Source organism: Salarias fasciatus, chromosome 7 (assembly GCF_902148845.1).
Source record: "Salarias fasciatus chromosome 7, fSalaFa1.1, whole genome shotgun sequence".
Taxonomy (NCBI): Eukaryota; Metazoa; Chordata; class Actinopteri; order Blenniiformes; family Blenniidae; genus Salarias; species Salarias fasciatus.
Genome location: NC_043751.1, coordinates 8,200,822 through 8,215,401, shown reverse-complemented (window position 1 = coordinate 8,215,401; position 14,580 = coordinate 8,200,822). Strand labels below are relative to the sequence as shown.

Genomic DNA, 14,580 nt, shown 5'->3' with positions numbered 1-14,580 from the left:
CTAAATGCCCTGCACTTCTGAAGAGAGTGTGGCTTGTTGTGGATTGGACATGTTCTGGCTATGTCAGTATCGCTCTTTACTGGTTCTGTATCCAAGTTCTCTGAAGAGATGTTTGTCTTGTGAACTGTGACTGGATTTCTGGAGCTGTGACCTCTAAAGGTAAGTTTATCTTGTTTTACAGGTGTGTTGCTGCTGCAGGGAAGAATGAAACTTGGATCAATGCGCTTTCTGGCTTTGTGACAGACAAACCTGGTGAAGTATGCGAATGGTGGGAAAGAACCACCATTTTCTTCTTTCCAACTGGAGCCAGCGGACACCCACTTTTCTTGAAGTGCATACGGCAGTTTCTCAACAATGGGATTTATGCTTCGTGCAGTGTCTAAATATGACAATCCCAAGAGATCACCATCCTCCTTTGCACACTGAAGCTCCATGAGCAGGTCACCAAGTTCCTGTAGCCTTTTGTTTTCTTTAGCTGACACCCGTGGAAATTCATCCAGCCTCTTGAATAGGGATCTTTATTATTTCTGGTGCTGCATAACATTCATGGAGTCTTCTCCATGCTTTTGTGAGTGCTGCTGCTGGATTATTCACATGCACAGACCACATCCTTCTCACATGTTCACCGGACTCTTTACCGAGCCATTTTGTCAGTAAATCCAATTCTTCTGTTGGTGTGAGGCTTAGCCCTCTAATGGCGCTGGTGAAGGATGAGTGCCAAGCACGGTAATTTTCAGGTCTGTCATCAAACTGGTACAGGCTGGAGCTCACCAAGTCTCGGCGAGCGAGGAGCTGAATGAGAGGTTCGGTTGCAGCTGAATTACCACGAGCTGTTGGAGTGGTGTGGGGAGTGAAAGGCTGGGCTGAAACATTTAGATTTGGGTGAGGCCTGCTTGGATGTCTCTGGTAGTCATATTCTTCACATGAGAGCTGGCATTCACTTTTCATAGAGAATAGTTTACTCACCGCTTGATGGTCAAACTGTCTTGGCCTGTTCATAGAGTCAAGACATGATGGCTTTTTACTGTGGGTTACCTGAGCCTGGTCTTCTGGATGGCTGCCGTCATCATAGACTTGTGGAAGAGGGGTGACAGGTGTAGGTGACCCACCTTTACCTGAGTAGAAGTCGGTTTGTGACTTGACAAACTCACTCGTGCGTTCTATTTTTTCTTCTTCTGTGATGGCATCCAACACTTTAAAGTCTCCTTTTACTTCAATAGCTTCCAAGACTTCAGCCTCTGCAACGGCTGCCTCTGCTTCACGCTTGAGGGTGGGTGCTTCCAACTCTGCATCATATTTAGCTGCGGCTAGCTGTTTCTCTGCTTTCTCTATCTTGAGTCGAGCTCCTTGGTTGGCATAAGCTGCTCTTACTTTGGCGGCCTCTGCTTTAGCACGGGCACGTGCTGTGGCGCTGGCTGTCGAGCATGATGTCCGTGAACTTCTTATGCTTGAAGTTGAAGACGTGTCGCTCTGCCTCTCCGCCATCTTTCATAGCTGCCAACACCGCTGATGTACGGTGACATGTCTGTTATATAATAGCATGTGTGTTCAATACTTTTTTCCTGTGTTATTGCACTTAATTCCACATAATCACTATTTATGGATTTGAATGTTGTGATTTCTTTTCATGTGTGGATTATTTGAGTTAATACCAGTGTCTGGAAGAAATGTCACATGAATTGCATCTTTGGAAATAAATGTAATGACAAAACAGTTAATGCATTCAATACTTATTTCCCCCATTGTATATCAAACCGATTCTTTTGTGGAACCGGTTCCCAGTGACTCGATTCCATGGAATTGTTTGTCTCCTTGATGATTCCGCTTGTCGGTTCCGCTGTGTGTGTGATGGTGTAACATGCGCGGAGCTCCGGTTTGGCTCCGGTCCGGACACCGCAACCAATCAGTAGTCATTAAATTCAGTGGTGTGGCTCACACCAGCCACGGTGCGACTGTGGTCCAGCTCTGGCGCCGCGACGGAGCCCGTCCGGCAGTCCGGAAACTTTCTTCAGAGATCCATTTTTCTGCACACTGGAGCAGTTCCTCGTGAGTCTCAACAGAAGCTAGTCGGGTGCCGGAAGGGAAGTAGATACGTGTTCCAAAATAAGTGATTTCAAAATAAAATCTTTGTTTTTTATTCTTCTGGTAGAATACGTAACCACGTGATCGAGTCATTAGACACGCTAGAAGAATGAACTGTTTTGTACTTAGTAGGGCTGAACGATATGGGCAAAATTTCATATCTCGATATCCATGCCAGATATCTCGATATCGATACGATATATTACAATGATTTCAGTGAAAGTTAAGCATTTTTCAGAAAAATAAAAACATCATAATACAAAAGGATGTAAAAAAAAAAAATGCAGTTTTATTTATGAGAACTCACTGCCACTACCACCAGATTCTGCAACCGCCCTCTGCCATCAGCTGTCAACCAGTAAATGAGGTTTGTGGTTGGCTGGCCTTACCTGTGCATGGGCGAGCTTACATGCAGGGCAAGCAGGGGAAATCTTGACACCGTTGATTTTGAGAAACTAATGCCCTGAATGTTCATATCCTGATGTCGATATGATAACGATATATCGTTCAGCCCTAGTACTTAGTCATTGTAGGAAAGACAGACGACACCAAAACTGCACAAAAAACACTGGAGACCCGGTGTTCAGTATCAAGCTGTGACAATGTTACCTGGAGACCAAATGCCTCTAGCGTCCGTTGTTTCTGCTAGCAACAGCTGATGTGGAAAAGCAGACTGAAACCTATAGCTGTCCTGGCGAATGCTGTTCTACAGCATTTACAATAGAGTTTCAAAGTGTGTTACCTTTTAAGAGTCGGGTCGTGACTGTCACCCAGCTGCCTCTGCTGCTGCACGCGCTCATATTGGCATGATTGAAACAGTAACACTGGGGTCCTGACATGTCACTGAGGGGGCGGGGCTACACCTTGTGTCTCATCTTGACAGGGGAGTGCAGACAGTCACAAGCCATTATAAGCTGCTTATTGTTGGCCTGGCATGCAGGGCCGGCAATTAGGCCGGGCATCCGGGGCACTTGCCCAGGGCGCCGAGCCATAGGGGGCGCTCGAGGCCATGAGGCGCACAGCTCAGGGGGCACAGTGCACCCCCCCCGTTCGACAACTTTCGGCGACACTTGGCGGCCATTCCGCCTCCCCCCGCTCGACAACTTTCGGCAACAGTCGGCGGCCATTCAGCAACAACCCCCCCCCCCCCCCCCCCCCCCCCCCCCCGCTCAACAACTCTCGCGGCGTGACTCTCCGCGACACTACCACGGGGCGCTCAGAGGAGGACGGGGAGGTCTGTGTGGAGCTGCATGACTGGAGCAGACGCTGGAGCTCACAGCTGATCTGTGTGTGACTGCAGCACACAGGCGTAACAACAAAGCATTGTTTGTGGTAATTGTCTCAAGTCTACAGGTGAAAAGGTAAAGTGAACTGAAACTGAAACTGTTGATTGCGGCAACAGAGCCTGGAAAAGTGCGTAGAAGCATGAGAGTTACGCTAAAGATGTAGAGAGGGTGATTGACACGTTAGAAAACCAATAGATAACAAGGCTACCTCATTATTGATTGGCTAAAGTAATGTTGGTTTTACAACGTCGAGTTGATTTTTTTTTCTTTTTTTAAATCACGATAAAAACAAGACTGCTACAGCTTAATAATGCCATTTTTTTTTTGCTTTAATTCATTTTTGTTAAAAATGAATTTGTTATTACAGTTCTCTGTCTGTAGACGGATTTCCGTCAGTTGGAAAAAGTGGGAGGGAAAAAAAAGTTGCATGTGTATTTGTTGTGATTGAGTTTTGACTATGGAATTAATGACGCTGGTGTAAACCAACAAAGCCAGCCAGAGCCTTGCTATTAGCCAATCAGAAACAGAGGAGGGCGGCTTCACCGCTGCCCCCCCCAGAGAAGGATCTGGAACTTCTCTCAGCCATTCCGCGCCAGTGATGAAAAACAGTGCGAACGGGTCCACTGGTATGATGGGACAATGTAACCAGAAAATATTAAAAAAATCAAAAAGTACCCCCTCCTCAGCTGGCCGGAGAAGCGGGGCTTTAGTGCCGCGCTAATGCACAAATGAAACGTCCATGGCGGTCCAGTGTATGACAGGCCATTACGGTGTGTTTCCACCAGACTGCATTCGCGCGACACATGACACCGCGCCGCGCTAGATGCACGAGTTTTATCGCTGGTGTGTGAATTCATTTACGCGACGCGTCACGCTGGTACAAATATGCGACACAAAACATCCTGCAGAAACATCACAGCCCTCCTCATCACCGTCTCCTGCACAGCAGCAGTGGGCGGGATTCTTCTTCCTGTGTGCACGCGCTCGCATACTGATCGATGGTGCGGTTTTTGTTTTTGTTTTTGTTTTTTTATTTTTATGACTGCTTTTAATCTTCAGCGCTTTGCGTTGTTTTTATGAATATGAGAAGTGTTTTCACAAATAAAGATTGAGATTGAGATGCTCCGCCTGCCACTGTCACTGCTCTGTATTACTTGGCAGTCAGCTCCGGCTGCGGCGAGGCGCCGGCATCGCCTCTGGCTGCATGCTGCCCTCCGGAGGCAGTCTGAGCTCGGTGAGTTCCACCGTCTTCTGCAGGAGCTGCGCCTGGCCGGCAGGTTCCAACGCTACTTCAGGCTGATGCTGTGTTTCCACCAGAAGCGGTGAACAAGTGAGATCGTGCTCGCCGCTCGCCTTGGCATCCTGCCAACTGTTTTGCGTGGTCGGAGTCCTGCTGCCCTACGTCAGCACGTCCGTGAAGACCTCCATGCTGATAGGCTGTCCTGGCCCGAATTTGCTTGAAAAGTTCAATTATTTCAACTCGAGCGACAAGCGTGGAGCGATGAAGCGGCGGACTTTGGGCGGCGAGCGGTGGGCGGGGCCAAGTGGCAGTGAAAGTCGACGGGTGCACGGATTTTTCGCTGGAAACGCTCGTCGCCTCGCCGCCCGCCGCTCAAGATTGAGCGACAATCGCGGATTTACATTGACTATGTATGTAATCTCATCGCACGAAAAATTCGCGTCGCATCCGGTGGAAACACACCGAGATCCATCCTCTGCCGGAGTCAGAGCACCAGGAGCCTCCCAAGCCTCCTCCTCTGCTGGAGTCACAGCAACACCAAAGAAAACCCAGAACCGAACATCAAGTGTGCTTGAATTATTTGGTTTTACCTCCAAAAAAAAGAAATAATTCAAACTTGTTTCGTTCTGTCACTATTGCACTTTTGTTAATTGTTCTATTTATAATTGTTCTGTCCTGTTCCTGAGGAATAAAACCTAAACAGAAAAGATTTGTAGATGGTTACTTGTTTGACTGCATTACAAACTGAGTCAAGCCCTGCAAAAAGCATCAGTTTAATTGAATAGAACAAAACATTTAAGTTAAAAGCAAACAACAATAAATAAACCGCTCAAAACAACTTAAATGTTGTATTAGAGAAACTGAGGGGCTAATACAGCATTTAACCTTTTTTCTTGAAATCTTTAGGAAACTATTGCGTGAAAAAGGTGTTATTCTTAATGTGTAGTGCAGCATATTGCGGGGGAATATGAACTGGCCTGGAAAAATATTAGACTGAGTTGTTAATATTCATGAAGTTGAGTAGAACTTGAATTTGATATTTATAAAGTTATTTACATCATTAATGCAGTTATTGAACCTTTGAGGGTACTCAATTGTTGCTTATTCATGGAGTCATAGCCTCAGATTTTGAGAAAGGGAATATAGTTTTTTGTTTAATACTGCAGTAATATTTCTTGATCTTAAGTCACATGAAATGTTGTCTATGTTGTGAGTTTTCTTAGAATAATTGTGCAATAAAAAGTTGTTTTATGAGTAAACTTATTGTCTTCAACATATTTTCTATTTTCACAAAATGATATTTGAAAAATAAGGGTCATCTTATAATCAGAGTCGTACTATATTCAGGCCGACACAGTACTCTGGCATAGGGAGGTTAAACGGCTAAAGCAGGTGTGTGTTTGAGCAGAGAGAAGCTAACGATGCTAACGGTTAAAGCAGGTGTGTGTTTGAGAAGAGAGAAGCTAACGATGCTAACGGCCAAAGCAGGTGTGTGTTTGAGTAGAGAGAAGCTAAAGATGCTAACGGCTAAAGAAGGCGTTTGTTTGAGTAGAGAGAAGCTAATGATGCTAAAGGCTAAAGCAGGTGTTTGTTTGAGTAGAGAGAAGCTAACGATGCTAACGGCTAAAACCGGTGTCCGTTTGAGCAGAGCTAACGATGCTAAGCTAGTGGTGTCAGATTTCAGAGTTGGGGACGGAGCCTCAGCCCTCGGATGTCCTGATGGTGGAAGTGAACAACATGCACCATGAGCCGTTCACCGTCACCGAGGAGGTCAACGTGAGGGGGGGCGGGGCCCAGAGGAGTGGATGGGCGGGCTCGAATGGACAAGTGGGCGGAGCTAACCCCATCTCGACCCCTCCCCCAAACCCCAGGCTCGGACAGAGGAGATAGTGAAGACCATCTGTGACATCATCGCTCTGAACCCGCTGTACAGGTGACTCCGCCCCCTCTGCCACCCGACCCTGGGCTGAAGGGGCGGGGCTTACCTGTGTGTGTGTGTGTGTGTGTGTGTGTGTGTGTGTGTGTGTGCGTGTGCGTGTGCGTGTGCGTGTGCGCGTGCGCGTGCGCGTGCGCGTGCGTGTGCGTGTGTGTGTGTGTGTGTGTGTGTGTGTGTGTGCGTTCTCGTATTTCTATCCTTGTCGGGGCCAAATGTCCCCACAAGGATAGCAAAACGTAGAACGACGTGCCTTGTGGGGACCTTTTTCCGGTCCTAAGTAGGAGAAACAGTGTTTTCTTGACCATGTTGTTGTTACTGAAAAAAGTAAAAGTGCAAAAACATTTCTTTAGGGTTAGGCTTTGTTGTGGTGTGGGTTAGGGTTAGGGTAAGGGTCAGGGTTAGGGGCTAGACATGAATGGGAGTCAATGGAAGGTCCCCACAAGGATAGAAATACGAGACTGTGCGTGTGTGTGTGTGTGTCAGGGAGTCAGTGCTGCCGATGATGCAGGCGGGCCAGCGGGTGGTGGACGACCCGCTGTACCTCAGCGACAAAGGCGCAGCCCTGATGGGGGCGGAGTCCGGCGAGCTGCGGGACGTCCTGGAGGAGACCAGCATGAGTGGGCGGGGCTTGTATGGGTGGGAGAGGAGTAAAAATTTGGGGCGGGGCCTGACCTGTGTGTGTACTTCCTGTCCGCAGATCCCCGGTGGCTCTACAAAGCTCTGTCTCTGCTGAAGAAGGAGCACGAGCTCAGCAAGCTGCAGCAGAGCCTGGGCTGTGAGGTGAGCTAGCAGGCTAACGCTATACTAACAGCAGAGGCTGGGCTAGCAGGCTGACACTGTGCTAACAGGACAGTCTGGGCTAGCAGGGTAACACTGTGCTAACAGGAAAGGCTGGGCTAGCAGGCTAACGCTATGCTAACAGGAAAGGCTGGGCTAACAGGCTAACGCTATGCTAACAGGAGAGGCTGGGCTACCAGGCTAACACTGTGCTAACAGGAGAGGCTAGGTTAGCAGGCTAACACTATGCTAACAGGAGAGGCTTATTGTAGCAGGCTAATGCTGTGCTAACAGGAGAGGCTGGGTTAGCAGACTAACGCTGCGCTAACAGCAGAGACTGGGTGGTGAGGTGAGCTAGAAGGCTAACGCTATGCTAACAGCAGAGGCTGACACCTTGCTAACAGTAAGCTAAGATCATGCTAACATAATGGTAACAGTAAGCTATATGCTAACGCTAATCAGCCGTGTGGTGCAGGTGGAGAAGATCAGACGCACAGGAAGTACCTCCTGCAGGAGCAGCTGAAGATCATCAAGAAGCTAAGCTCCTACCCCCTCCTTGTCTGACTCCTCCCACATCGGACTGACCCCGCCCAAACTGCTCTTATAGCTAAATATGCTAATATAGTTAAAGCTGCTATTATTACTAAAGATGCTAACTTTGGCAAAGATGCTAATTTGGCTAAAATTGCTAGCTAAAGATGCTAATGTATGTAAACATGCTAACATAGCTAAAGCTCCTGTAGCTGCCATTGTAGGTAAAGTTATTAATATAGCTTAAGTAGCTGGCAATGCTAATGCAGGCAACACTGCTGTTTAAGCTAAACCTGCTAATGCAGTCCCGCGCGTTAGCGTGCTAACATTCTCCCGTGCCGCAGCGTGACCCGGAACTACCTGGATTGGCTGACCAGCCAGGGAACGAACAGCGAGGAGAACCTGAGCCTGGACCGAGCCACCGCCATCCTGGACGAGGACCACCACGGCATGGAGGATGTCAAGAAGAGCATCCTGGTGGGTCGGCTAGCCGCTAGCCGCTAGCATTGGTTTCCACTCAGGAGGTCCTACCGGCTAGCCAGGGGCGGATCTAGGATTCTAGGAGATCAGGGGCTTAGCCCTGAGGGTGCAGATGCCGATTTATTTTTTCCGCCATTTTTTGTGCCACGCACACTATACTATCTTTTTTTTTTTTTTTTTTTTTTTACATCAACTTACCACCAATTCAAAGCTGAGAAAGGCACGGAGAACACTTAAAAATCAGACCCTTTAATGACGCAAATGTCTTACCACCAGAAGCCTTGAAGAACATTGTTTTATGCCTCATGTCAACAGAAAGAAAAAAATATAAAATACAAAAGTTATTCAGACTGATCATAAACTAAAGAAATAAAATACCTTATTTCCTTACTGCAGGCTACCTGTGATCCTGGCTGGCACCTCTGCTGTCCTTTACTGCTCTGTTTTTCAATCCTGTCATCAAGTCCTGTCATCCATCCTCTTGTCTCTTCTCTCTTGCTTTCTCTGCACATTTTTTATGATTTCCTGTTCATTTTCCCCCTCACTTTCTCTTTCACTCCTTCCTCTCTTCTGTCTCTGTTACTCTTTAAATACAATATTTCAGAGCTGTTCTCATGTCTTGTCATGCCTTTTTTTGAATGTTAAATGTGGGTCATCTCCTGTCTTTTCCTCTTCACTCACACACGAACTAAAATAAATAAAAATATTTAGAAATAAAACCTATGAAACATACTGATATATTGAGTTTAAATGTTTGAAATGTCTCTCGATCACATTAGAAAATTCTCCCTCTTCTTTAAATAAATGAACTGTTTTGAACTCCCTTGGATTAGCTGAAAATACATCATTATTAACTGTTGATTGAACCACTCAAAAGTGTACATATTAGCTAAAATTAGGACAAGCTTAAACATCTGCAGTAGTAATATACAGTGTAATAATCCAAAAACATCCTATATAATGGCGAAGCACTGACAGGGAGCACTTTTCTGCACAATGAAGACTTTAATCATTTTGCCAGTAATACTTTTCATTCATATTTAATAAAGGGTTTTTTTCCTTATCCTGGAATGCAACATTGATCTTGCTGTCTTTCATTTTCAGTGCGGTTGTGTTGTTGTTGGTATTAGCTGATAATACTGATAGCCATCCAGCAAAATCAGAGTTTCACAAACCGGGAACATCAGTCCGTGTAGCTGCTTCTGCTGCTGCTGGTGTTGACGTCTGCTTTTTGAAAAAGCTTCAGACATCCATTACGTGAGTCAACTCTGGTCAGCAGTAGAATCAAGGAGCAGCGACTGGCACGCATAGACGTGAACGCTTCTTCTTCTGGACAGGCGGCAGACTGCTGGCTGCTCTCCAGCGCATGCTGCCACTCTCTGGTGAATTACAGTATTGCACATTATACTCAGACCAGCTCGGGTCAGCGATCCGGGGCTCCTGACAAAGCATCCAGGCCTTGAGCCCAAGTAGCGACCTCCTAGATCCGCCTATGCCGCTAGCTGCTAGCATCTGTTTCCACACAGGATTTTGTAGCTGTTAGCTGCTAACCGCTAGTATCTCTGTTTCCATACAGGAGTTCGTAATCATTAGCTGCTAACCGCGAGCATCTCTGTTTCCACGCAGGACTTCGTAATTGTTAGCCGCTAACCGCTAGCATCTCTGTTTCCATACAGGAGTTCATAATCGTTATCCACTAACCGCTAGCGTCTCTAGTTCCATACAGGACTTTGTAACTGTTAGCCGCTAACCGCTAGCATGTCTGTTTTAATACAGGAGTTCGTAATCATCAGCCACTAACTGCTAGCACCTCTGTTTCCACACAGGAGTTCGTAATTGTTAGCGGCTAACTGCTAGCATCTCTGTTTCCATCCAGGAGTTCATCATCGTTAGCAGCTAACCACTATCATCTCTGTTTACATACAGGAGTTTTTGTAATCTTTAGCTGCTAACTGCTATTAGCTGCTAGCCATTAGCCGCTAACTGCTAGCGTCTGTGTTTCCACTGAGGAGTTGGTAGCTATTAGCTGCTAGCTGATAGCATGTAGCTATCTTATGCTAAAGTAGCTCCAGAACTATCTTATGCTAAAGCAGCTCCAGATGCTAAAGCAGCTATTTTATGCTAAACTAGCTTCAGATGCTAATGTACCTGTTAAAGTAGCTTCAGATGCTAAAATAGCTATCTTATACTAATGTAACTTCAGATACTAAAGTAGCTTCAGATGCTAAAGTAACTTCAGATGCTGGTGTAGCTATCTTATGCTAAAGTAGCTCCAGATGCTAAAGCAGCTATTTTATGCTAAACTAGCTTCAGATGCTAATGTACCTGTTAAAGTAGCTTCAGATGCTAAAATAGCTATCTTATACTAATGTAGCTTCAGATGCTAAAGTAGCTTCAGATGCTAAAGTAGCTTTAGATGCTAATGTAGCTATCTTATGCTAACGTAGCTATATTATGCTAAAGTAGCTTCAGATGCCAATGTAGCTACCTTATGCTAAAGTGGCTCCAGATGCTAAAGTAGCTATCTTATGCTAAACTAGCTTCAGATGCTAATGTAGCTTTCGTATGCTAAAGTAGCTTCAGATGCTAATGTAGCTATCTTATGCTAAAGTAGCTTCAGATGCTAAAGTAGCATTGACTGTATCAATAAAAACACTCAGTACTGACCATTAATTCTTCACAGTTCACTCATTACATAAAAAGATTTTTCACCTGTGTTCAGAGCTGAAAAACATCCATATATTAATGATTTGTTTTCATCTGTGACCCACTGGCCTTAGGCCTCACACTCGTATCACTCTAAATGATCTTCAGCACCTTATTTTAATCTTGTGTAGTTCACATCAGAATAACAAGAAGAAGAATTTTTCCTGTTAGATCACAAGAAATCGGTACGATGAATATGTGATGACTACTTATGTTATGACACATGAGGAAATATAGTATTTTGATGACGTCACACTGGAACGGTCCAATCGGATGATGGGATGTGAAGAAGCGTTGATGTCGCGGCTCCGTAGAAACACTCAGCAAGAGAAAATGTTCTCAGTGGAGGTTCACATGCTGAGAGCTCATTTGGCTGAATAACAGCAGAAAAGCTCAACTTCTGGGGACACAAAATAAGATTGCTGTTGTAAATACTCTATCAGGAGCCGTTACCGTTACTTCACCACTTTCAGCATGAACCATTTAGTGATGAGTCAGTTTCATTAATTTATTAACTCAGTTACAGTCAACTGATGTTTCAGGAGGTATCTTCCTCCTGTCCCTCCTGTCCACACCTGAAGCTTCTCATGTTGTCTTCAGTAGCAGTGTGTAGTTAAATCCCTCCATGGTGACCTTGAGGCTCAGGTTTAAATCCTGGCTGTTGTTCTTCAGCACCATGGAGAGCTGCCTCCAGCAGGAGTTTAGGGTCTTGAGGAGACATGGATTCTGAAACACTCAGGCTCAGTGCAGATCATCTTTACTCATTTGAAGAGATCAATAAGTTCCTTGATGTCACGTGGAAAATCAGTGAAAGCCAGTGACTACTTCAGTGACACTGACAAGTTCATCAGATCTGTGAGCTCTCTGAAAAGGCTGGTTGGTCTTGACCTTCTAGATGGGTGAAAGCAGTGTCATCTCAGTAAATTCTCCACAGCTTTGTGAAAGGCAAAGACTGTCTCACCTGGCAGAGTGTCAAAGAAAGCTAAGTGATCTTGTTCCACTGGGTGTTCTCCCCTTTCTGCTGGACTCTACTTATCTTCGTGGACCTGTGTCTCCTTTTCTACCTCTCCATGCAGAACCTTGAAATAGGCTCTTTGAACATCAGTGGTGGGAGTGACCGACAGAAAAGACCACTAATCTCTGAGGTCGTCTCTCAGAAGCAGTTGGATGTGCTCTTTCTGCAGGAGACACTCACTACACTACCAGAGGAGGTAGACTGGTGGGACGGCTCTTCCTCTCCCAGCCATCGAACCAACTTCAGTGCAGGAGGAGCTGTTCTGATCAGACCTTAAGATAATGCAGAGCTTTTCTCCTCCACAGAGGTGGCAAAGAGTCGACTGCTTTTTGCCTGGGTGGAAATAGAGAGTTTGTTTTTTTTTTGTTTTGGTTTTGTTAATGTTTACGACCGAGAATCAGGGCTCAGAAAGATCAGATTTCTTCACACTGTTATGTGATTTTCATCAGGATCAGCTGATTATTGGTGGAGATTTCAACTGTAGCCTGGATTTCACTCTGGACAAGATAGGAGAGGAGCCCCACCCTCAGTCACCTCAGAGCCTGAATATCATCATCACAGGTCTGGATCTGTTAGACACACAGAGGGTGAAGCATCCACAGTCCAGACAGTACACATGGGTGAGCGCTGGCAGCAGTAGGTTCAGTACAGCCAGCTTAGACCACTTCTCCATCTCCCAGAACCTCAGCTCCAGACTCACACACAGCAGTAATCCAGCTGGTTTCACTGATCACCATCTCATGACTGCAGTTTTAGTCTGATCACAAAGAACAAGGGTCAAGTCTCACTGGTTTTTCAGCAAAAAGTTACTTCAGAACGGAATTTTCAATACTTTTGGAAGCAATTTGGAGAGAAGAGGGATTTCGTTTCTCTGAGACAGCTCTTTCTGTGTGTGTCTCTGGAGGAAGATCCCCATCCTGTTGTGGCTGCACCAATGAGAGCTTTCTAGGCTTGGTTACCAATGATCTCTGAGGTAAAGGCGTCACAATGACTGGTCCAGACCTTGGACTGTCCTCTTCTTAAAGGCCAGTACAGGATTTTTTTCAATCTTCCCCACACACTAGAAGACAACAGAGGACAGATCGCACCAGATCTTCCTCTCCTGATCTTCTAGTGTGTGGTGTCGCTCTGGAGCAGAACACACACTACAAGATTCTTCATCAGAAATGTGGCTCCTCACTCCTCCAAAATCTCGCTTAGTCAAACGTGACCTTGTGAGGTTTTCCCTTCATTCCTGTGTTTACAATAATCTCCACTTTCAATAATAAGCGGAGAACTCATTCATTCCCTCAGTTCATTCATTCACATCGGGCTCACAAGGTGACTTTGGTTTTCATCCTCCCAAAATATTTTAATTGTTCTCTTAATGTAGTTTTAATTAACTTCATGTGATTGAGTTTTATTTAAATTAAATTTCTGTGTTCACTTTTTTCTCTTTTTTCCTCCAGACTGTCAGGATTTCTTTCAGAGATGTTCTGCAGTGCTGCAGCTCCTGTTTTGCAGCTCCTGCTTCACCTGGCTGCAGCAGCTCCATGACCTCCACCTGCAGTTTTTTTATTTTTTATTTACCATCATCGATCCATCAACCAGCAGGATTCTCTCCATTTCTGACCTGGGATGTTCATCCTTGTTTTTTCTGTGGTGAATTTTCACTCCGTTCAGTTTGTCCTGAAACACTATTTAAAGGGGACATATGATGCAGTTTTTCAGTCACGTCATATCGCTCTCAGAAGAACAAAAACATAGTATTTAAATGAGCACAGCGCAGTTTGCTTGTTTTATGCGAAACGCCAACCCCTGCAGGCCTTAGGTGTAACTGTAGCTTAGTGAAAAGCTCGTGTCTGTGGCTTGTGCCCATGTACGTACACAGAAGAGGGGAACTCCTTCCTCGCTCTTTTAGCAGTGCTCGAGTAAAATGTAAGTATCTTTTGCCTGGTGGGGTCTGTGCTGGAGTTGTGGCAGTGCGAGGAGCCGGTCTTTTCTTACTTTCTGGAAGCTCCATCCTCAGTACTGCTCAGTTGTTGCTGCTAAGCGTCTGGCGGAGTAATGGCGGACAAATCGAAACTTAAGGATTACCAGGCCAGCGGGAGCGCGCATTACGTCATGCTCAGAGCGATTCGTACCCGAATCACTCATATTGCTGTGCCTTCAGTGCCCTGCACAGGGAAATAGGAGCGACTGCGATCTTGCAAAAATAGCTCTTGCTGCCCATCAGGCAAAGGTGAAAACGTGTGTGGGTGTGAATAATTGATAATGTTATATTTAAAACTGCGCTGTGCCCCTTTAAGTTTGTTCTCCCAAATTCATCCTTCGTTCAGAGTTTCAGCGGTCTAAAAGTGGCTCTGAGGAGCCCTCCTCAGAACAGGCTGTTTCTGAACCTGCTTTCAGGTATGCACTTGAACACGTCTGGCCACGCCCATTCTCACACACACACACACACACACACACACACACACTCACACACACACACACACACACACACACATGGTGGGGACACAGTCAGGGGGAGGCGTCACATCCACTTATT

At 45.8% G+C, this 14,580-nt stretch overlaps 1 protein-coding gene across 1 annotated transcript; it reads left to right on the top strand.

The window, feature by feature from the left end:
- The first annotated feature begins 6,077 nt into the window (after positions 1-6,077).
- On the top strand, positions 6,078-8,356 carry LOC115391530 (lon protease homolog, mitochondrial-like). The gene is made up of 7 exons (XM_030095803.1): positions 6,078-6,096; positions 6,293-6,384; positions 6,480-6,541; positions 7,028-7,161; positions 7,242-7,328; positions 7,803-7,857; positions 8,197-8,356. Exons 1-7 carry the CDS (start codon positions 6,078-6,080, stop codon positions 8,354-8,356), a joined length of 609 nt encoding a protein of 202 aa, XP_029951663.1.
- The last annotated feature ends 6,224 nt before the right edge of the window (positions 8,357-14,580 follow it).